The 22,507-nt window shown below is 44.0% G+C and overlaps 1 protein-coding gene across 1 annotated transcript in view; it reads right to left on the bottom strand.

The window, feature by feature from the left end:
• Positions 1-1,000: 1,000 nt before the first annotated feature.
• CDK15 (cyclin dependent kinase 15) overlaps positions 1,001-22,507 on the bottom strand; it is a 36,714-nt gene continuing 15,207 nt past the window's right edge. Inside the window, exons 10-14 of the mRNA XM_058809722.1 lie at positions 18,697-18,760; positions 11,680-11,728; positions 8,929-9,068; positions 3,490-3,627; positions 1,001-1,142 (exon numbers count right to left, since the gene is read on the bottom strand). Of these exons, the coding sequence (XP_058665705.1) occupies positions 3,518-3,627; positions 8,929-9,068; positions 11,680-11,728; positions 18,697-18,760 (363 nt within the window). The 3' untranslated portion in view covers positions 1,001-1,142; positions 3,490-3,517. The remainder of the gene's footprint in view (positions 1,143-3,489; positions 3,628-8,928; positions 9,069-11,679; positions 11,729-18,696; positions 18,761-22,507) is intronic.

The raw sequence follows: 22,507 nt of genomic DNA, 5'->3' as shown, positions 1-22,507 counted from the left end.
GTGTTTGGTAAACGATGGACTGGAGTGGGGCTGGAGATGCAGCTCTCTTAACTAAAAGCTCACCTTTCAGCTTTTCACCTCTCAGCTGTTCCTATGGCTGCCACCCATGGCTCCTTGACTGGTTTTGTTCCAGTGCCTCAAGGCTCTGCATAATTCTTGCTCAGAGGTCTTCCAGCCATGCCAGTGACACTACTCAGATGAATAAACATATTCAAGAAGGTTTATATGTCTGCACCTCAGTGATTTATCTTTGTCTTCCTTTTCTTCCCAGATGTACTGTGAGCTTACACCCAGGCTACTGGTTTCTGTGTCCCAGAACTAAGAAAAAGTATCTGAGAAAACTGAAACCAAGCAGACTAGTACTTGAACACAGTCAATTACTTGCTTTCCCAATTCTTCCAGGAAGAATTCTATGAGAAATTTCAGAGTAACTGCAGTTGGGAAAGAGGTCTCTGATTTCCCCATGTATCCCCATCAGCACTCACCTCAGATTAGCTTTCCTTCTTATGGTCTGTCAGCAGCCTTGAGATCAAGGAGATTAAAACACTGTGGAAACTCATTAATGAGCCAGGACTCTGCAACAGCTGGACCAAAAATGGACTGCATTTGGCTGCATCTTAATTCTCTGCCATCTCCCCTCTGCTCATCAACACCTGCACACATTTGGGATGCTGTATAAGACCCCTGAATTCAGCTCTAAGCAACCAGTCTGCAATGCACATGTCTAATGCTCTGCTGGTGTGGAACCAGTATGCTGGTAATCCTGTTAGTAATGGCAGAAGCTCCCTCTAGGAAATTATCACAAACAGTCTTAAACAATTCCTTTTGTTGACAACTCTATCCAAGAAACCATCTTCCCTGGAGACTTCACTCAACTTTTGACTAATCCCCTCCTTCCCTCAGGAGCTCTTTTGTTGAAGGAGATTGTAGGCATACCCCAGGAATGACAGGTCTCTGTAAGCCTTGGATGAGCCTCTACATTCTTTCAATTGTCAGTCCCCATCTGTCCTGTTTGTACATCGATCTTCTGGTCCAGGGAGCTCTCTATTAAGTGACACATGGCTGAGTATATTCTGCAAGTCCACTGTCCAGACTGTGCTGTTACCTCTTCGTTGCCAAGTCAATCCTTCTGACATTGCTTTCTGAAAAACAAAAGGCAAGACATCTGCACAATTTCATTCCCTTCTACTGAAAGGTGACTTCTGAAAAACACACACCCCACCCCTCAAACTGTGTCCTTGTTTTATAATCTCAAGGACTTTTCTTTATTTTGTCAATATAAGGAGTTATTTCAAAGGTCTTTGGTGTAAGGGAGGGTACAATCTGCCCCTATTGCAGAGGAACTCTGTGAGGGGAAAAAATCCATATCCTAAGTCCTGAATCAAAAAGAAAAATAAATCCCAATTACAAATATTCTGCAGGGCTAGTGCCTTCAGTTATTCTGCTTGTCAACATTTGGTTTAAAACAGGCTTTTCTCTTCCTGTAGATTCAACTACACTTAGCTGGTACAGTATCACACACATGTAGGAGGTGCAGCATTAGATATTTGAATATTTATTTTGAGAGGCAGAATGAGAACAGTAGCAGATTCCAATGGCCCATATGTTCCTCCTCAGCAGGTAGAGGGAAAGTGGTGGGTGGAATAGGGCAGAAAATGGGTGGAGTGTTGGCATGGAGTATATATCAACCTGGGATAGACAACTGACAGTATCTCATCTTTTCCTGAAACCAGAAGGAGAACAAGGAGGAGTCTGTGATGATGTTTTGTCCCTTGTTGTGTTGCTCAGGGCCCATGGATTCAAGAAGGAGCCTAGTATGTTTAGTTTTTTTTGGTTTTGTCTATTTTTGTAACTTTAGTCAGGTTGGCAAAGGAAGGAAGGCTGGCCAATTTCATTATGTTCCCAGGAAATTCCTTTCTCTCATGTGCCAACGTGAGGCTGTTGTGCTTTAGATGCCTATCTGCCTCTCATTAGATTTGAAAAAGCATACAGAAGCCCCTGCTTTCCGTTGGTAGCCTATTAAAATGACAGAAAAATTACTGTAACCTTGCTTGCATGTCTGAATCCAGATACCTTTTTTAAAAAGAGAATTAATAGTATGAACACCATCACATATAGAATGTTTTCCTGCAATGAACTACAGAAGAAAACTTGAGTTGACATTTAAGCTTGTCTAGCATGCTTTGTAAGCAGCTAAAAAAAAAGGGACACAATCATCTTGAGGACAGGTTAATATATAACAAAAAATGTTAAGAGTTTCTCCTACTATTGCATGCTTTCACTATTTTAAATGATATATTTGTGAAACGATCTCTAAATCGTTTAAAATGGGCCAAATCCAAGTTCATAGAACATTGATGCATGAGTGCCCTCCTCAAGTGAGTTGCCCCAGAAGCTTTAGTGGAACTGACAGCCAGCTTTTCTGGCAGGATTAGTTCCTGTCTGATCACAGAGAGGGAAAAGCCATCCTGTCTGCACTCAGCTGAGCAGGTGAGCAGGGAAGGCATTCAAGCTTCTTCCAAAACACAATCTGGTCACAGCACTGGCAGTGTCAGGTCTTTCTTCAAAGGATTCCAGGCTGGCCCCTCTGCCTGCTGTTGTCTACATGGTGTGGGCAGAAGGGGTAGAGAGGCTGTGAGACCAGGCACTGTGTGCTGGGACCTGATCCTATAGCAGGTACAGCATCCACATGCATTTGAAAGGGGTACAGATGGGTAGCTGAGGTGTGTCCTGCTGTCCTAAGGCTGCCTCTTAGCTTGGCAGACAATAACACAGTCAAACTAATTTGGCCTCAAAATCAGTTTCCAGGTCTGCAAGCACTGCCCTGCAAGCACACACCCAGCAGCGGCACTGACAGGACACATGCTGCTAACAAATGCACAAAGTAAACAAAGAGACAGGATATAATGAAAAGATATTTTCCGGTAATTTTTTTTAATAACAGTGATTTTAAGTGACCTTTTGGTCTTCTGTAACAAAAAGATGAAAAATATTGATGCTGAAGCATAATTTTGAAACCTGACATTAAAATAGTGATTAATTAAAACCCAAGATATTACAAGATAAGGAGATTTTGCCTAGCTCTGCTCAGGTTCCAATGAGTGTGAAATCAAAACAAGTAAGGTATGAAATGTGAACTCAGTAGGCAAGGACAAAGGAGAACAAAGCAATTTGGTCAGTTTAAGCAATGGGGAATGAAGCAATACTTTGACTGCAGAGGCATTGGAGGAAAGGGCACTGGTCTGAGACTTGGCAATATGACAAAACAAATCCAAACCTCCCATGATACCACTGAACATTGTCCATTGGGGGCCATTGGCTTGCTGATCTCTTCTCTCTGAATATGAGATTTCCCACTTTGTTCTCACCCTGGATGTGATCGTTGATCCCTGAGTATCAAATCTGTTTTCCCCCCGCCTTCAATACACAAAGGAATTCATGTCCTAAGGATGATGGCAGCAGCTTTGACAATGGCAACTACATGCTTACCCAACAATTATTCAGTCATCCATGGTTTCTACCAAAACTTGCTCAAACCTCCTGAGACACGGCCTTTTCCATAAGAAGCAAACAGGTCACAGATTTCAGGTTGCAGTCTCACCCCTGGAACTGTGAGCACTGATTGTCCTGTGGAAAAATCAGGTTAAAGAGAAAGCTGCAAAAGGGTCCTTTTCCTTCATTGTGCTGCTTTCTTAATGCTCTCCTGTGACATTAGCTGCAATATAAACGAATTCAAGATCCCATTTCTTACAGCTGCATTCCTTCTGATTGTTTTTGGAAAATTATTTCTTTAATCTAGACACTCTTCTCTAGAAATCTCATCTGCAGTTTCTTTTCTTTTTTCTTTTTCTTTTTCTTGGAGCAACCAGCAAAACACTATTTGGTAGAACAGTGGTAGGAAGGCAACCCACTAATCAAAAGGATTCAAATGGATCTGCACACTGCCAAGCTCTCTCCTTCCCACCCAGCAGAGGGGAAAAAAAGAAAAAGAAAAAAGAGATAGAGCGAAGGCACAGAGCTTCTCTCCTTCAGCAATCTCACAAATGCAAAACCTTCCACTCCAGTGACTCCTCATTAACTTACCAAATCTGACAGTCTAATTATCGTAGCTGCTTCACGCTTAGAATAAATAAATACTAAAGTGGGTGTTTAAAGAAATTGAGCAGTGAAATTCAGTCATCTAGACAGTCAATAGAGAGTTTATTTTAAATTTTTATATTCTTATGTATTTATATCATTTTAGGAAAGATAATGAGATAGTTGTCTTTCAGGCTAATTGAGTTCCTATGCTCATGGTTGCTTGCTGTCACAATCTCAAACTTAGCTTTAACTTTTGTGCCTTAGAAATCTGATCACTACCTCCCTATTTACTCTTTTCTGCTGATAACTGGGTGAAGTCACAAGTGCACCTGAGGATGGGAAATGACTATGTGAGACTTCCAGTCTGGATGTCTTTTCACAGCAAACAAGACAACTAAATCTTTTCAGATTTGCATTTAAGAGTGTTAAAGGGAAAATGGAAGTTAAAGAAACCTCAGCTATAACTTGCAATTAGACAAAACACAGAAAAACATCTGCTAACCTCTGATGCAATAGCGTCTGCCTCCACGAACGGTATTAACAGCACTCCCCCCAAGAGTGGTTTGTCTCCCTGAACAATAAGACCTTTATAGAGATTCTCTGGCCTGAGATCAATGGGAGTCAGAGCATTTGATCCATGTCTGTAGGACTTTGTTTCCACAAGTCATGTGGGCCAAACTTTGCGCCAATTGCTTTTGCAAGAGCAGGAGCTGTGGAGTGAGCAAAGGAAATTTTCCTTTTCCCATCTTCCCCTTTGCCCCGTGCTCCTAAACAGTGCCCAGCACAATGGCTGCCCCAGGACAGCATGCAGGGAAAAGCTTCAACAGGGCAACATGTCCAGGGCCCTGTGCACTTGGCAAGCATCTGCTGTGATGTTGCAACAGCTCTTTCCTAGGGTGGTGGCTTAATGACACAATACAAAACTTTCATGTCCTGTCAGTATGAAGGCAAGCACATCTTCCACTGTGGGGATCACACCAGGTGAAGGGGGGTGGTTTCCTGAGTTAAGTGAAGATTTATCACCTCACAGATAAGAATGCTTCTGGCTTAGGAGGGGCAGCTGATTTCCTGCTCATCACCAGCTTTGGTTTATTCCCGTATTAAGACACATTATAAACCAGACTCATACACCTGGTAGGAACTTTCTAGGTGTCTGTATCTGACTTACAGTGAAGGATATCTGTTTGCTGTGTACAGAAGTCACAAAGCAAAGTGGTAAAAAAAATCAAGTATGAACTGTATGAACCTTTTAGCTATGTAGGAGAACCGAGGGAAACCGGCCAACCCAAACAAGGGATGATGAAAGCCAGCTCTTCTTTATATGTCCCCTGCAATAACATTTCCCAGTGCTGGCTAATCCCAACAGGAATGGGATTTGTAGTAGGCAATGGCTTGCAGCCTTAACCTCCTCATTGCCCACACTTACTGACTTGCTTTGTCTTAGTTTAGATGCAACAGACATTAAAATGACTGTCAACATCAAGCCTCCCTCCTCCTCCTCCTTGTCCCTAAAAGGCTGAATAGTGGACTGTTTCAGGAGAAATGGTACAGTGTCTTCATCACCTGGTGCACTGATTTTGTGTTGCTGGGGGAGATAACAATTAAGAGATCATTTGTACCCAACTAGTCAAGCTGAGATCCCATCCATGCAACACACAATCCTGATGGAACATGTACTAGAATGTACTGACTGCTGTGCTGAGGGTACAGCCAGGGTTGAACGTCTCCTACACTGAGAGAAAGGTCTCTCCTGAGACTGGGCATTGGTCTGGTGGGGAAAGGATCTGAGCTGCCAGCTCAGGCCTCCCTGGCCCCTGTGTCTGTGAGGTTTGGCCAGAGCTCTTCTTGCACTGTGTTTTCTTGGGAGTGCATTGTTGATAACCCCAAATCCCACTGCTTTCCTTCCCTTCTGCTCTAAAGCATTGGAGGGGAAAAGAGAGGGAAAATAAACCAAATCTATAACTAAGAATAATAAGCTGCAATTGTTACTGTGTCTGACCTGTCTGACAACAGAGTGAGATACCTCCTCAGAAGGCCCTTTTGCACTTCGGGACTGACACTGAGTTGAGAGCACAGCTCGTGCTCTCTTGATTCAAGGATCTCATCTTTCTTCCAGGAGGGATTAATTGGACAGAAAACATTCTGCTTTAGCAGGTGGCAAAGGGTTAGAATGAAGTTTCATCAGAGCTGCTGCAATGCAGGGCTGCACTGCACAAAGATAATTGTCTCAGGATTGGCTCTGGCCAGAAAAAGGACTGCAAATGCTCTGGTTTTACAAAGGTCATCACTGCCACCCCTTAGGCTACTAGCCTAAAGGAAAGGAAGCTGAAGAAACCCCTGCACCTCTCTCTGTTTCTATATGCAGAGGTGCTGGTGGCACATGTAGAATTAAGGCCACCGAGATGATGAGCAATGTTTGAACCTGGACCTCAGGAATCTCCTCCTAGAGCTACAGGCACAGGAATGAGCAGCTGTAGGAGAGGCCCATCTGTGGGCCAGTCCTACTCAGAGGGCAGAGAACCTTCTTCTTCCCTTAGAGCACAGGCTACTCTTTTTTCCCAGCACTTTGCGCTCAGATGAGCATAGCAACAGCAACCTGTTCCACTCTGTAGGAGCTGCTCTGGAGGAAGCAAAGAGCCCTGTGCTCCCTCTCCCCCTTCCCAGGGGCAGCAGGCAGCCTCTCACCATTAACATTCCCCCTAGGAATCAGAAACATGTTATTTGGAGGGGTACTTAACTTCGAAACAGTGATTTCTCCAATTATTTTTTCCCAGGAGCTGACCTTTGAAAAACATCCTCTAGCTTCCAGCTTGTCATAACAACTTATAAAAAGGACAGTTATGGATACAATTATTTCATAAAAACAGAGAATAATTTTTAAGAGAATCTTTTATTTTTTCAAATCTTGTTTCCCTCTTACTCTCTTACACACCTTGGGATTAAACCCCTCTTCTTTCACCTTTCATCTCCAGATCACATTCTGCCCTTCTGCTTTAACTGTCCCTTTCAGAGGATGGCAACTAATAGCCAGCATCCTCCAGAACAAAGTGGAAACAGAATATATTTAAAATCTGCACTGTTATCATAGCAACAAGAATTTTAAAATGATACAGTTAAATTCCAAAAGAGTGTTATGCCAAAGTGACACAAGAGAGCAAATGTCTTAAACAATTATGGCAATAGGAATGGCTACATGGGGAATTATTCAGAATAGCCTAAATTTTACAGGCTTAATGAGTCACTCATGAATATGGTCTTGCATGATCGTACTGTACTTGTTTCTGCCCTGTGCACTTTGATTCTGTTCTCAGCACATTGGTTGCTATGATAACACCATGCAGTTTCCTGTCCACACGACACTTCTTGCTGCAATATGGGGGATAATAAATATGGGATGGTGCCTAAACCCAGGTGAAAGGAATCTGTCCCCTCACTGGCAGCATATCGGAGAGACTGACACATTATGCCAATCTGTTTTCTCATTCCTTCTCTTTCTCCTCACTCTCTCCCTTTCTCTCACACTGTCTGTCTCTGTACCTGTTTTTTCCTCTCTCTCTCTCTCTCTCTCTCTCCCTTCTCTCTCTCTCTCTCAGCACTGACACTTTCATCTTCTCCCTTGGGGATTGGAGATGTCACTGCGGGAAGTGCTTGTCCGCCTCTCTGGCAGCAGCAGAGCCCTGTGGCTTTGACAAACCTCATTTAATTGGGAGGAAGCCAGGAGGGTTTGAAAGAACTGAAACATCCACGAAACTCCTTTTATCAGGCATAATTTAAACTCTGCATGGAAAAAACCCTATATGTATAAAGAAAAGTCAACTTCCCTCCTGCTGTGCGTGCTCCCCTCCTCCCCCCCCGGCACAGGCAGGCTCCTGCGAGATTCCATCTTTTCATTTTTCTGAAAGTGTCAAAGTAGATTTGTGCTCTGTGGCTGGGTGAACAGAAAAGGAATGCAGATGTCTCTCACTCAAGCACATACACACACAGAGCACCTTCTGAAGGGCAGCAGTTTGGGGGATTGGGAGAGATGCTAACTGGCTGCTTCTCCACTTGGGATGTGTCGCAGGAGCCAGAAATTTGGTTTTCCAATAGCTTGACAACACAGTCCATGAAGGTTTTTTCTTAATCGCCCCTATCTTAAAAAACACCACCAAAGTAACTAGTGTACAGGGTGCCCAGGAGGCAACAGAGAATGCAAGGTCCCTTTGGCCTGCAGCCCAGTAGGAGGGAGCTTTCCCTAGTGAGGAGCAGAACTGCAGCTTGGCAGACCCTGTATTTTTTGTCAGCTCAGGCCAGGAGAGGCACAATTGTGTTTGCAGCTGTGTGCTTAAGAGAAGGGAGCAAGGTAAAACTGAGGGAGAACTGGTGTGACAGGGTACAAGGAACAGCTGTCTCAACATCAAAAGGGAGTGGGAGGAGCAGTCCAAGGGAATTGGGGCTAGCAAACCATGCTGAGCAGATGGGAATTCAGGACATCAGGAGGGAGCAGCGGGTGAGTTACACTGAATGCACAGTGTGAGCTGGGGAAACATCCAGGCCCTTGGGGTTACAGAATGGGGGAGAGATGACCTGTCAAAGCATATACACCTCTGCTTTGCAGAGGGCTATGGTAGCAGCCCATCAGGGGCTAGTAGTATTAACACAGTGGTCAAGTAGAAGAAAACAGAAAAACAAGTTGTCAAATCTGTCACAGGATGTAAGCTTTGCAGCTTATAGGAGTGGGGAGGGAGTGCAGGCAGAAAAGAGACATCCAGGTGAATGGCAGAGACTTTCAAAATAGAGAGGAAACTCACAGTAAATAGCACGTGCAGCAGCTCTTTCTTGGTGAGATGGAATAGAGAGTTAACTCACCAGCAGGGACCTGGTAGAGCTGAGGAGGCAGAGGGCTGAAGAAGCCATGAAGAAGCGCATCTTGTGCAGAGATTCGGCCTTGAGGGAAGGCTGTGAGCATCCTGGAGGCCAAATTCTCTGCTGCTGGCACCCTGCTCATCCTAGGGAAACAAAAGAAAAAATAGCACAGGAGATGAGGATGAGCCAGAAAGCTGGAACCAGAACATGACCCAGCCCTTCTCAGCTTGAGGCAAAGATAGTGGAGGGACACAGGGGAGCTGGATAAACCCACCCCAGCTACGCAGCTTTGCAGGACATTTGCTTTTCCATCTGAGTTTGACTGTGTTGGGGCATATGCATCCAGGATTTCAGCTCAAACTCATGTTTACAGACAATTTTGAAAACCTATTTCTGTTTTTTAAAAAGAAGGTTGTAAGTGAAAGGGGAAATGATGCTGAGGAGACTCTATTTTACATGTTATAACTGTAATATCAGAGTTTTGTGGTATCAGTTTGCAGTGACAATCCAAATGTAAAAAATAATGTGACTGGCCCAATGAGAAGACTAGAGGTCAAACCTAATAAACCTAAAGAAAATACCATTTCCTCTTCTCCTACCCCAGTACCAGTAGTGCAGCTGGTTGTAAATTGTGTTGGGGATTCACAGAGAAGAATCTGTTTCTCAGGATGAGTGCTTCAAATAAATGTAATACACATATGCTCCATGCCCAGCAAACACCAATGCCAAGTGGCTGCTCCCTAGAGGAGCACACAGCTGGGGACAAGGAAGTGGAAGAGCAAAAACAAACCAACAAGGAAACAAATAAAAATAGTCATTTAGTTTTACAGCTTTTACTTTGTTTGTTTGTTCTGATCACATTTCAGCTTCAGAGCATGGCCTGTTGTGCTTCCTCCCTTGCCCCCAGCGGTGCTTCCCCTCCAAGTGACATCAGGAGCTGGGATCCCCCTGCTCCTGCACTCCCCCTCCCTATACAGAACATTTGACATGCTGACATTTTTGTTTTGAGGAGATAAAATGTAAAATATAAAAGAAGAGGAAAAAACACCAAGACAGAAGGAGAAGAAGAGACCCTGAGAAACAAATTTGTAGAAGGTATCTGGGCTCACTGTGGTAGATAATTGCTGAATTTTCACCTCCAGAAAAACAGCTCAAGTTCCCCTTCCTTGGGGACCAGGGATGGGACAGGGAGCCAAAGCATCATCCTGTCTGAGGCCTCTTGCTAGAGCTGCATGACAGGCTGCCCTTGCCATGGCAGGTTCTTGCTGGAGACCTTCTGCCCCGTGGTCTCTGCTGCTGCAGGCTCCCACTCTGGGCAGCAACACAGTTCTGTGCCTCCCACCATGGCTCAGGCTTCCTGGTGGTGGCCAAGCTCTGTGGAGAGCTCCCTTTTGATTTCTTAATTGTCCATGGAGAGTCGTGGCTGAGCAGTCTGTATGAAGCAGCTCTTTCCTTCTCCCAAGCTGAGCATTCCAAGGCAGTTCTTTGGCCATGGCAGAACCAGGACTCTAAGGCAGAGCTGGAGCTGGCCCACATTCAGCCCAGAGCTCTGCCATGGATGTGCTAGGCCAGCCTCTTGGTTTGACCTGAAGTGGGGTCTGTCAAAGGATTATGGCCAAAAAGCAGAAATGCAGTATAGCACAGTCACAAGGAATATACTTATTTCTTTGTTCAGGCTGAGAGAGGATTTGTTCTGTTCCAGGACCTGCATTATAAGGGTTTGGGACATATTGAGCCTTCTGTGTTTTCAAGCTGTGCGTGACAATGGCTGGCATTTCAGTAACCTGTGCTTTGCTGAAAACTATAGCATGTTTGTTCAGCCATTTAGAACAGCATCTGGGAAATCCTGCTCTAAAGAGCAGCACATGTCCCCCCTAGCAGGGCTGGATCCCAAGCAATCAACTGAACAGTTAATAAACAGCAATGAAAAATGTGGTTATGTCCTCAACGGATATTTGATTATTGGCATCTTCATGTACACAATCTTGATGACAAATCCTGTCTCGTCTTTTCCTACCTATCTATAAAACCTGCTGTGTGCCTCAAAATCATTTTAGGGGGATTTGATTTGAATGACTCCCTCAGCTAGGTTAGGGCACTTTGTCTGATTTTAAATTTCTTTCACTGATACATATATATCCATTGCGTGTGTGTGTGTGTCTCCGTATGTGCCTGAAAAACACTCCCTTCCCTCAGCACACTAGGGAGTGATTCAGCAGTGCTGGTGTGTCTGGTCAAGCTGTGTGTGTAACCATGGCCTTCATCTCATAGCTTTGGCCACTAAGAATGTGATTTTTCCCCTCCTAGCTAATCACAAGATTATTTCATTGTCTCATGAAAATGCTGTCCTAGCATGTCTTCCTTACTGCTCTTGAGCAACATTCCTCCAGTCTGTTTTCAAAAATGAAAATTGGGACAGTGTGAAGTCTGTCCTCAGTCTGGGCAAGAGGGCCTGGGAAAGTATGACCTTCTCAATTGAACTGTGCCCCACAGAAAGCTGCACACAAAGTCACTGAATCACTGCTTATCTCAGAATAATCACTACTCCTCTGAGAATATTAAACCCACTATGTGTCTACCTTTGCTGCGATCTCTCAAAATCAGTTGCTTAACTGATGTTAGATCTGCTTGTTACTACAGAGCCACCCTGCTCTTCCTGAGCTTGCCAAAAGAGCTCATTTCAAGTTAAATGATTGCACAAAGAAACAAATAAACCCAGAGGCAATTTTGACATTGCTGTTATAGGTAGCTTACCTGTCACAGATGACTCGGAGGCTCTGAGGTCTCCTGGAAGCAACCAGTTCTAGAAAGTGTAATATGCAATCACAAGATTAAATGAAAATCAAGCCAAAACCCATTCTCTGAGCTCCTACAAAAAATGTGCTCAGAATTTCAAAGGGCCCTATAGAATCTATCATCTTATTATTTATAAATATACATTATTCCTATAGGACTTGAGTACCTGCATTGATCTTAATAAGGCTGTTCCAGTTCTGTAACACTTTCATATATCTGTGAGTATAGGCCTTGGACCTCCTCCTGTTACAGTGTGAGTCTCAGCTTTGACATCAATAAAAGCAGTATTAGTCCCTAAAGCCTTCACACAAAGGAAGCAAAAAGAAGTTTGCAGTCCTGAATCCCCAGTCAATTGTCCTGACTTTCCAAGGGGCTGCTGAGCTTCACATATTGCCCCCATGGGTACATGGGGCTTTTCTACATGGATGCAGCAGTAACACTGGGGATGGAGACAAAGCACTCTCTTCTTGCCCACAGCCCTCACTGAGTTTGTTGTTTGTCCAGTTAACCATGCTCATGGAGGCTTTGTACTCACTGATTATTGTGATCTCTATCAGACTGGAACTTAGCAGAGTTTGCAGTTTTGTGGAGTCTGTGTTCTTGATATTTTTCAAGGACATATTTCTAAACATTGTGGTAAATATAGAGGAATACATTCCTCAAATGCTTTATTGTAAAGCGTGAATTTTCTCAGACTTAGATATGAATGAATGGCTTAAGCCTGGAAAATCTCCCTGTGGAGTTGATGAACAGAGATTTTTTTTGCAATCAGAAAGGCTGCAATTTCTACGCACCTACATTTTCCTGAGCACTGTTTCTGACAGCAGAGAATGAACAGTGGCACTCTAGTCACGGGAAGGAGAGCAGGAAGGGTGGTGTCCACCTCTCTTCCAGCTCAGCCTGGACAAGCATTCCCCACAGCAGGGAGACCACCAGGAGGCAAGCAGCACTGGTCTGCTGCCAGCAGACTCAGAGCTTGGCTGGGGTTAATGCTGCACCCTTCCAGAGCATCTGCCCTCCCTGGCTGCCTGGAAGCAGCAGGCACTTCATTCAGGGACAGGAGCTGCCTGCTGCACTCCAGGTGGGAGTCCCCTCTGCTTTTGCCTGCACGGCCATTTCCAGAGTGCCAGAGCCAGCCTCTGACTTGATGCACAGACAACTTGAAAAAGTGCAAATGACTGAACTTCCAGCCCTTGACCTTTCCAGCAGCAATCTTGCACCATTAAACCAGGCAAGCAGGTTGTTAAACCTCTCACAGGGTAAGTAACAGTTCAGAATTGAATTGTTCTCCTACACCCAAATACTAAGGTAATTTCTAGAGCAGTAAATGGGAATATAACTTAGGATGAGATTAATGGCTGTTTATGTGCCAGAGCACTGGAATATCACCAATAAATAGATGTTATATATTAGCATCTTGAATACTCCCTTCCCAAATAAGTCACCAAGACTGGCAGAACACTGCTCTTGGATCACTAATAACATTTTCACTAATCACCTTTCCTTTCCTTTTCATTTCCTTTTTTTTTTGCCCCCTAGACTGTAACAATAGTGTAGAAATAAGTTACCAATGTAAAGTTTCCAGATAGAATAGGAGAAAAACAATTTTTAAAATTGTTTGGAAAGGCAAAAAATTTTTCTGTATGAGGTAGAAATTTTTGCCTCTTCATAGAGCTGGCCAAAAAGGTGTGGTAACTTTCTGTCAGAAAAATTTGATTTGTGAGATGAAAACATTTTATGACAATTTATTAATTTCATTAAATATTAGTAAAAATGCCAAGTTTATTTAAGTACTGTACTGAAATATTTTAACATTAATATTCTTTAATGAGTTTAACACAGAACTTTAAAAAAGCATGTTGAGTTGGTAACAGCAGGGCAAAACGTTTCAATGATATCTTAGTGAAATGTTACTTTGTTTTTGCAGAGTGTATTTTCAGGATTAACATTCCAAAAAGGAAATAAGATTTTCTTTACATTAGAAATAGAAATATCAGCTTGCTTACTGGGAACTGGGAGGAATACCTGAATTGTAGAGTTTGCTGTCTTGAGCAAGCCTCTTGACTTAAATTTATCTTTTATGTAACCTGCAGATTAATAATTATCTGCAAGGGGTACCAGCAAGCCAACTACTCCTGTCCCTGTCCAAACACATCTCTCAGTGAAGAATTCAGCTTGAGTGAGGACTGCCAAATTTGCCACTTTGTGTATACAGAGCTTTGATTATAAATGGAAGGTATGGGTAAGAAAACAGTGTGTCTCTGGACTTAATGCAGTTAACTAATGCCGTTTAAATCAGTTCAGATTAATCTCCTGACTGACCCCTTATAGACAAATCCTTAGAGAATGCCGAGGCTCCATTGTGTTGAGCAGGGTAAAAACAGAGCAGTAAATATTTTCCCTACTGTAAGGTTAAGAGCAATCTAAAATTGTAAAACACTGTAAACAGCTACTCCATAAAGGTAAGAGACAAAGAATATTTAGATCATTCAAAAAAGTGGATGAACTACTGATTTAATTATCTCACAATGATGATGTAGACATAAAATGATGGGATTGTGTAGGGCTGATTGGCTTTTTTAACAGTTTGAGTAGATCTGAAAGGTAGCACGGTAGGTTTGTTATTTTCTATGCTTATGCAAGGTAGAGTGTGCTAATGAGGAAATACCTTCCTATTTGAAAACCCAGGTGGAAGTGGCTAATGAACTGATAATGAGGCAAGCAAGCCAGAGGACAAAAGTTAAACTTTCCTAATTGATGAAGAGAGAGAAAAGGGATGCCAAGTGCTGCTGGATGAAGGCGGTGGGGTTGCAGGCTCACAGAGAAAATTTCTCTCATTAGTGAAATCTCTGTGGCTTCAGGACAGGAGCAGAGCTCTGTCTGTGTGGCAGGCTGGAAACTGCAGGCTGTGCCCATTGCCACACAGATGGGAAGTTTCCCTACACCCTGGCTAGCATACATTGCAAATTAGTTACAGTGCGGCTCTTCCCTTTGCGATCAAAGCCACATGCAGTTTATTATGACAATAAAAATTTTATCGTTTTAGAATTCAGTTTTCTACCATCCCATGTGTTAAATGAAACATCAACATAAAAAGTGAGATTACAAAAAATCCCCAAAGCACTCGGAATGGCGACTTCATCTGCATTTTCACAAACGTCATGGGAAGTTTGCATTTCAGGGCGTGCTGCTTGTTGCCTCCATCTGCTGGTGACATTTTGGAAACGCAGCAGATACTGAAAACATACCTGCGAGCACAAATTGACTCTGGAAAGCTTCTAAATCTCATTCAGCATGCCAAAGCCGGCAGATAAATGAAAAACTAGGTTTTATTTGAAAGTCATTGATGCATCTGAAAAGGCCTTGTGTGAAACGTGCATCACCTCTGTGAGTAGATATTACCTGGCACAGGCAAGTTCATCATTCAGCCTGTGCAATGAATCAAGGAGTAAAGCTCATTCTCAGTTCATCATGTTAAAGATAGGTATGCACTGCTCCCCACTCTTTGGAATCCAAATTTCAGAAAAAGGAAATAAAAACTAACTTGGTACATTGGGCGCTTCAGCATTCCCAGTTTGGCAAAAGCACTAGCTTAATGTCATGGGCTGTGATTCCTAATCGTTTCCTGCCCTTGACCCCTGCTGTCTAGATTCAAACTTGTAACCATTAATGGGGCTGGATCAAAACACTGGCCTTCTGGTGTCACCAATGGTGTTTAGAGGGGATTTAAACTCACTGCTTTTCAGCGCAGTGAAATGAACACAGCAGTAGATTAATGCAAGGATTTGAGCTCACTCAGCATGAGAGCTTTCAAAAATAGTGTTAACAGAGCTGCAACTGCCTCTTTCAGGGGAAGCAAAATGAGGGAACAGAACAAATGAACAAACACAGGGCAAAGCCTTGTCACTATGGGTAGGGCTGGTAAGCCCAGGGAGCCAGGGAGAAAGCCACTGCCTGTGCTGAGATGTGGGGCAGGAGCTCTCCCAGTCCTTCCTGTTCTCCAGGGAATGGCTCTCCAACCTACTTGCAGGCCCTATGACTGCACATAATTCCCTACCCCAAGTGTCCCTCCTTGGGGCAGAGAGAAGGTGACATCACAAGCTGTAGGGCTGGCCACAGACAGGTCACTCACCCATCCTTCCCTCGGGTTGAGGCTTCAGCAAACTGTAGGGAATGGGCATGAGGCTGTTCTTGAACGTTGTGCAAGACACCAGGGCACAGGGTAGTCAAAAACGCCTTTGCACTTTTCATCCCTTGCCAGCTGCCCATAGAGGAGGCAGAGGAGCTGCTTTTCCTCCAGCTGCCCTGTGTGTGCCTGACTCACAGACCCCAGAGCCCATGCTGCATCCTTTCCAGACTGCAGCAGGATGTGCTCAAGCCCACAGCAGTGACAGGAAAACATCTAAAGGTTTCCAGCTTTCATTTCAAAGATTCCTACTAACCCACCTGGCCCAGGAACACTTCCAGTAAGAGTCTCAGTCTGGGGCTGAGCCTACACTGCTGAATCCAGTGGGAGTTTTGCCATCAACTTCAATGAGAATAGGATCACACCTCAGTGCTTTGTTTTGCCCGTGTTCATTCCTTGCCGCGGGCAGGAACCTGTTTGTTTGTTTGCTGCCTGTGCTCAGTGTGAACATCAATAGGACTAGCTAAAAGAATTCAAACCATCAGATTTGGGGAAGAGCTCCAAAGTTTGTTTGCTTATCTGAACCAACCCAGGCACCCAGATGCGCACAAATGGTCTGGGAAAAACCTCAGGAGAGAAGGTTTTCTCAGGCTGACTCCACAGACTGTATTGGGGCTGAGCATGTCCTGGGGGGGAGCAGCATTTGTGCTTCAGGGAAGAGAGGGGAAGTGCCCAGAAGCATATAAATAGCATTTAACTTTAAACAAAGAGACCAGTTGTCTTTTTACCAGCAGTCTCATCAAAAAGTGAATTGATTTAGTTCATGAGTAGGGCAAATAGTCCAACTTCAAACTAGCCTTCTTCTTCCAGACTGGCTTGTGTAATCCAGGTGTGAGCCAAGTGCTTGGTTCCTGTATGTGGCTGGAACAGTTCACAGCCCCTTAGGCTCGCAAGAGGGGAAAGGGATATTGCCTCTCCAGCTAACACTGCTATTGCCCCAAACACTGACAGAGCCGTCTTCCATGTGTTTGCCAGCTCCGTGGGGTGCTCCAACAGAAGTGTCCTCTGAGTCCTGCATTTCTGCCTGGTCCAGCCACAAAGGCACCAGCATTCCAGTATCACAGCACACAGCACAGGTCAATTCTGCCCCTCTGGAGTCCTCTACAGAAACTTTCTATCAAGTCTGAAAGCAAGTCAGGCTTGAAAACTGCTTATGATGTCTCAGCTTCACTGGCGTTGTTGCCCTGCTGTCCAGGTGCCTGTCCTCTCCTTCCCAGCCCTGCCACTGGCGCCCTCCAGAGCAGCAGAGGACAGCACTGCTACTCAGACAAAACAGAGCTGAGGGAATCACTGCTCAGAGCAGTTCTAGGCACTCACATTCTCTGTTGTCTGTGCAAGTTTCTTTGCTAACATAGCCTTAATGCTTGCATTTCTAGGTTGTGCCTCTACCCAGCACCAGGACACCTAACCATCATCACCCAGAGTTTGCATGTTTGAGGCTTTGTATTAGCAGATGACTGGCATAAAAAACTTCTTTGTGATTAGTTCCTCCCACACATGAGCATTTCTGTATCTCCCAGACTACTCTTCTCAACTTGTAGACTATCCAGCCAGGCCTTCCACAACTTAGAGAAGAAAATGCTTCCTCCAGCTGTCTGCTCTGTGCTTGCTTGCTATCCAAATTAAACTTGCTGTGGACAGCGACACATTCCCATTTCACGCTGGTTTGATTAATGTGTCTCAGCTAATTGTGTGAAAGATTCCAGTCCTTTCGACTGTGAGACCAGGTTATTGTTCAGCCAATCTCAGCTACCATGTGAAAATGGGGGCTGTTTAGTGTTCATGCACCAGAATCAAAGGAGGGGCATCTTGGACTGGGTCACAGAGCAACACCCACTTCTTTGAAAAGATGTTACTATGCTCTACTAAACCTGTAAACCTCTTGCTCAAAGCACGTCTTCTCCCTCCTCCTCTCCCCCCTGTTCTTTTTTTCCCTGTCCAGATAGACAGGCTCCCCCCACCACTCTCCTATGGTATAAGTGAGAGAGAATGGCTAGATTGTGGATGGCTGAATTTCACATTCTAGGGTTTTTAATATTTCACTTTAATATTTCTCTTACAGAATGATCCTGCTGAGAGGCTGAGAATCAGTGCTCATCATTTCCCCCTCACTGACACTTGAATATATTTTCCCAGGAGAAAACATTAAACAAAAAGAGAAAGAGAGAAAGGGAGAGAGAGAGGGAGAGTGACTGAGCTAGCTTTTCAAAGCATACTTCTCAACCTGCCCACATCAAAATAAGAGACAACTGGCCCTTTGAAGTTCAGGACACAGACTTCTCTACCAGCTCATGTGGAAATAAAAGAATCCAGCTTTGTAAATCACACAGATTTCTCACCTTGCCAACATCAAAATCAGGGACAGTGACCTTTAAAGCTGAAGTTTAAAGGTCCCCAAACCAATCTCCATAAAAATAAGGAAAGTTCAGATAAACTGCATCTCCAGGTGCCTGTCAGCTTTTCCAGTCTAAACCAGGAGACATTGGTCCTTTGCTCCACTCCACTGAGGAGTGGAGACTAAATACACTGTGACACTTTGAGCAATGAAATCTTCCATTAGACTTACATACACCAGCATTCAGTGAGGCAATTTTGGCACACACATACCTCTGTTTGTAAACCAATCAAATCCCAGTCCTGTTGTAGTTCCTACACCACTGTCATTAAGTAGCTCAAGGGATTTAGTAACATTGAAGCACAGGATTTTTCATAATAAGAATTACTGACCCAACAATGGAGTGGCTAGTGGCTCAGAGAAAAAGCTGGTCTTCTCATGAGTTAAATCCTACCTGGGTTATAGTTGGGGAGTTTGGAAAGTCCTGGCCAGGTATCTTCAGTTGGGACCCCCAATACCTGCAAAAGAAGAGAGTGAGAAGAACAATGACCTCTTTCTGCCCATTTTTGCCTTTGTGTGGAGTTGGAGGAATCACTCTCAGTGAGAGTGGCGGCCTGTCCTGTAAAGCAGAATCACGCTGCCTTGGCTGGTACTGGATCTACCACTGTGCATAAAGGACACTGACATTTTAGCACTTGATTATGTAGCAGAAAGGCTCCTGCTGAGATTGAATGCTGTTGCTGCTGGGAACATCAGTGAAGGCATATGCAGCTTCACTGCCAGGTGCCACTGCTGCCTGTGTTTGCCAGCCCAGGGGTCACACAGCTGAGCCCTTTTCAGTGCTGAAGGTGTCCTACCACACCAGAGCTGCACTGGGGACTTACTGTGCCTGCTAGCACTGGCAGCAGCTGGTATGTTCAGCAGCAGCACAGGCTGTGAGCTCTGAGAGAAACCCTTCTGAGGAAAAAAGTAAAGCTGGCAGACAGGTCTAGTAGCTGGAGCTAGAAAACAGTGCAGAGCCTCACTCTGAAGGATACAGAGCTTCAGGAGCTTCAGCAATGTCTTTGGCCTTTATTGAGGATTGTGGGCTTCAGCAGTAGCTGCTCACTGAGCAAAGTCTGGGCCACTAAAGCCTCCTCCACCTTCATTTTAGTTGCTGAAATGTGTGACATATCCAGATTTCTGCAGTTGCAGATGTTTAGTGTTGTTATTATTATTACTTAATGCATGCAAAGTGCCCTGTGCCTGTTGATATGGATGATGTGTGCTAAAGCAGTAAAGCCACATATTTAAGAAGAGTTCACAGCATGTGCATTGGTAGTATAAATCAGTACTGCTAGCTCCAAACATTCAAAGCTTTCATCCAGACAACACCCAGAACTATCAGGTTTCCTTAAAAAGCAGTGAAATTTTAACATGAAGAGTTTCAGGGTTTTTATTCACTTTCTCTTCTCCAACACTAGATTTGTCTCACATTAGTTACCCTTTGCATATGATAGACAATTCCTGTTTCTGAAAGTGTGAGCTGAGATATATGATATGGGGAACTTGGCCTCCCCAAGATTTGTATTAAGATTGCAAGAAAACAGGCATCAGTTAAACACATTAAAGAAGGAATAACTATAAAGCCAGCTTGTGGCACTTGTAAAGCATCAGGTAGTTGATTATTTTTCTCACTCACAGCTGGGAAACAGCTGTGACAATTGCTGCCTGGAGAAGACAGCCACAAGCAGGGTGTGCATCTCATCACTGGCACACGTTAGCACGGCGTCCGGTTGCTGTGGCCCATGGTTCCAGACTGTTCATGGGCTCAGTCTGCCACAGCAAACACTAAGGGGGAGGATCCTTGCCTCTGCTCACCTGTGAAATCACCTTGGAAAGTTGAAAGCTCCCCAAAGAGAAGGTGTCGTGCAGTGTTCAGCCAGCTGGGGATGTTGGAAGCTGGCTTGCGCCATGGGTAATTTGACTGCCCTGGGTGAGGATGCCTTCTTGACTGGTGTGTGCATCATGTGCCTAGGACAAGTCTGCCCAAAGCAAACTCTGTATGCACAGGAAAGAGAGAGTTGGAATTTGAACCTGAATCCAGAATTTGCTTTCTTTTTGCTATCCTGTTAGCTTTCCAGGAAGCCCTGCTCAGTGGGCCCTCATTCTTCAAGGTTTCTTGTGAGCTGTCAAACATCAGTTCTACAGGCATCAGAGGAAACTAGGTAAGTTCAGTGCATAGTAAAATCATACTTGACAGGGTCAGCTCAGCATTCTGATTCTTTTGGTGAAGAATTTAAACAAATAATTATTTGCATGTGCTTATACTTTTCTACATAAGGATTACAGCAAATGTTACATTTTACTGCATCGGTGAGTGAAAGTGTTCAGAGCACCAATCACTGAATGCCATATGAATGTATATTTGCATTTTCTGAGCCTTTTCATTAAAAAAGATACTTTTCCAACATGTAAACCTGCATCTCTTTTTGTTTTCCAATGGAAAACAAATGGGGCAAGTGATTTCATTTCTCTTCTCTTCTCTTCTCTTCTCTTCTCTTCTCTTCTCTTCTCTTCTCTTCTCTTCTCTTCTCTTCTCTTCTCTTCCCACCCTGGACCTTTAGTGAGATTCCTTACCAAATCAGACAATGTGTTACAATTATTTATTTGAAATTAACTATACTCTGACAATTGTTTTACCTGTTGTGTATCTACCTAAATCTAGATGTTAACTCTCTTGTCCATGTCATCAGAAAAAACAAAGCAACTTCTCTGCACTCTGTAGTGAAAGGTCTTGGTGCAGGTCAGTTCAGACCACTGGGGAAGAAACAGTTTCAGCCAGAAACATTTTTACAGTGCTTGCATTTCAGCAAGTGCTTTTAGATGGTGTAAATCATTGTTCTTTCTCTCTGCCCTCTAACTGCTTGCTTCTCTTGTGATGACTTAGATGAAGGAATCAACCTTGCTGATTTTGTTTAATTTTGTTGGGAAGTCTTATTGTATGTTTTGTGCTGAGGAGCTTTGTAGTCATTCATTTGGCACAAAGTTTGGCTCAGCAGCAGAAGCACCCTGGTGGCATGCTGTAGCCTAATCCAGCCCACATGAAGTCCTTCTCAGCATGATGTTAATCAATAAGATGGAGCTTTTGCATGCAAATCCTATGCCCGCCTCTTAAAATTTGAATCATGGATCTTGAGTTGGTCAGGTTTGCTTGCTCTCCATGCTATGAGCAAACTGGAGATGCTGGAGTCCTCATTCACTCATGCCACACTTCCATAACCAACACTGCCAGCCTTCCCTTCATGTTTGGCCCTGCTCCTGGGCCATGCCTTCATGAGTACCAGTGCTCATTAGGGCTACTGTTTGTGCAGTCAGAGGATGAAAAGGGCAAAAAAGCTGTTCTCATTTAGAGTAAGCCAGGGAGAAAACCAAGTTGCAGGGTCCCCAGTTCATGTAGCCCCACAAGTGAGGGCTGACACAGACCAGCAATGAGCAGCCAGGGATAGAGATGGGAGATGGAGACTGCTTTAGGTGGCACTTGCCTTTAGAACAATTTTTGGTAAAATGACAGCCAGTCAGTCCTGATGATTCAACAGGACAAACACATTTCACAGAATGGGGATTTTCCAACCATGTATTTGTATGGTGTGTGAACCAACAGTCCCACATGGAGATGAGCATACTGGGCCATAGAGACTCATGCACACAAATGCAGGTGGTCTCTCTACCAGTGCAGGCTGCCTCTACTAGTAATACATGAAAGGAACTGACTATGAGAAAACAGTAGGAATCTCCATTCTGAACCTCACACTCAGCAAAATATCTCATGCTAGACATTGAGAGCCTCTCAGGAGCTTTGAAATCTTGGTCTAACACAGAGCCTCATTCCAGGCTGTATAATATCATAAAACCTCCTGTGAAAAGCACTAATTATTTCATAACTCTTTAAACTTCCTCATGATTTTTAAATAAGGGGTTTTTTTGCCTTCTGTGGCACAAATCCTGTTAATCATGGTATTAGTTATAATACCAGAGAAATTATGATAATGCTATAACCCTCTAATGCAAACCCACAGGAAATGGATCCAGAGATTTCAGAGACATAAGTGTAAGGATAGCCTTCATTCACACTCTGAGAAACTGGACCCTGCCCTGGCTTTGAACCTTGTTAATTGGCTAAGTATGGATTCCCCCCACCCTGCCCCAATAATTCTCCCCCCCCCCCCCCCGCTGTGAAAGAGAAATTCAGCATTTATTTAAATGGACTGAACTCAAGTCTAAAA

The sequence above is a fragment of the Ammospiza caudacuta genome, chromosome 8 (assembly GCF_027887145.1).
Source record: "Ammospiza caudacuta isolate bAmmCau1 chromosome 8, bAmmCau1.pri, whole genome shotgun sequence".
Lineage (NCBI taxonomy): Eukaryota > Metazoa > Chordata > Aves > Passeriformes > Passerellidae > Ammospiza > Ammospiza caudacuta.
The sequence above is the reverse complement of the archived record's forward strand: the minus strand, read 5'-3'. Positions and strand labels throughout refer to the sequence as shown.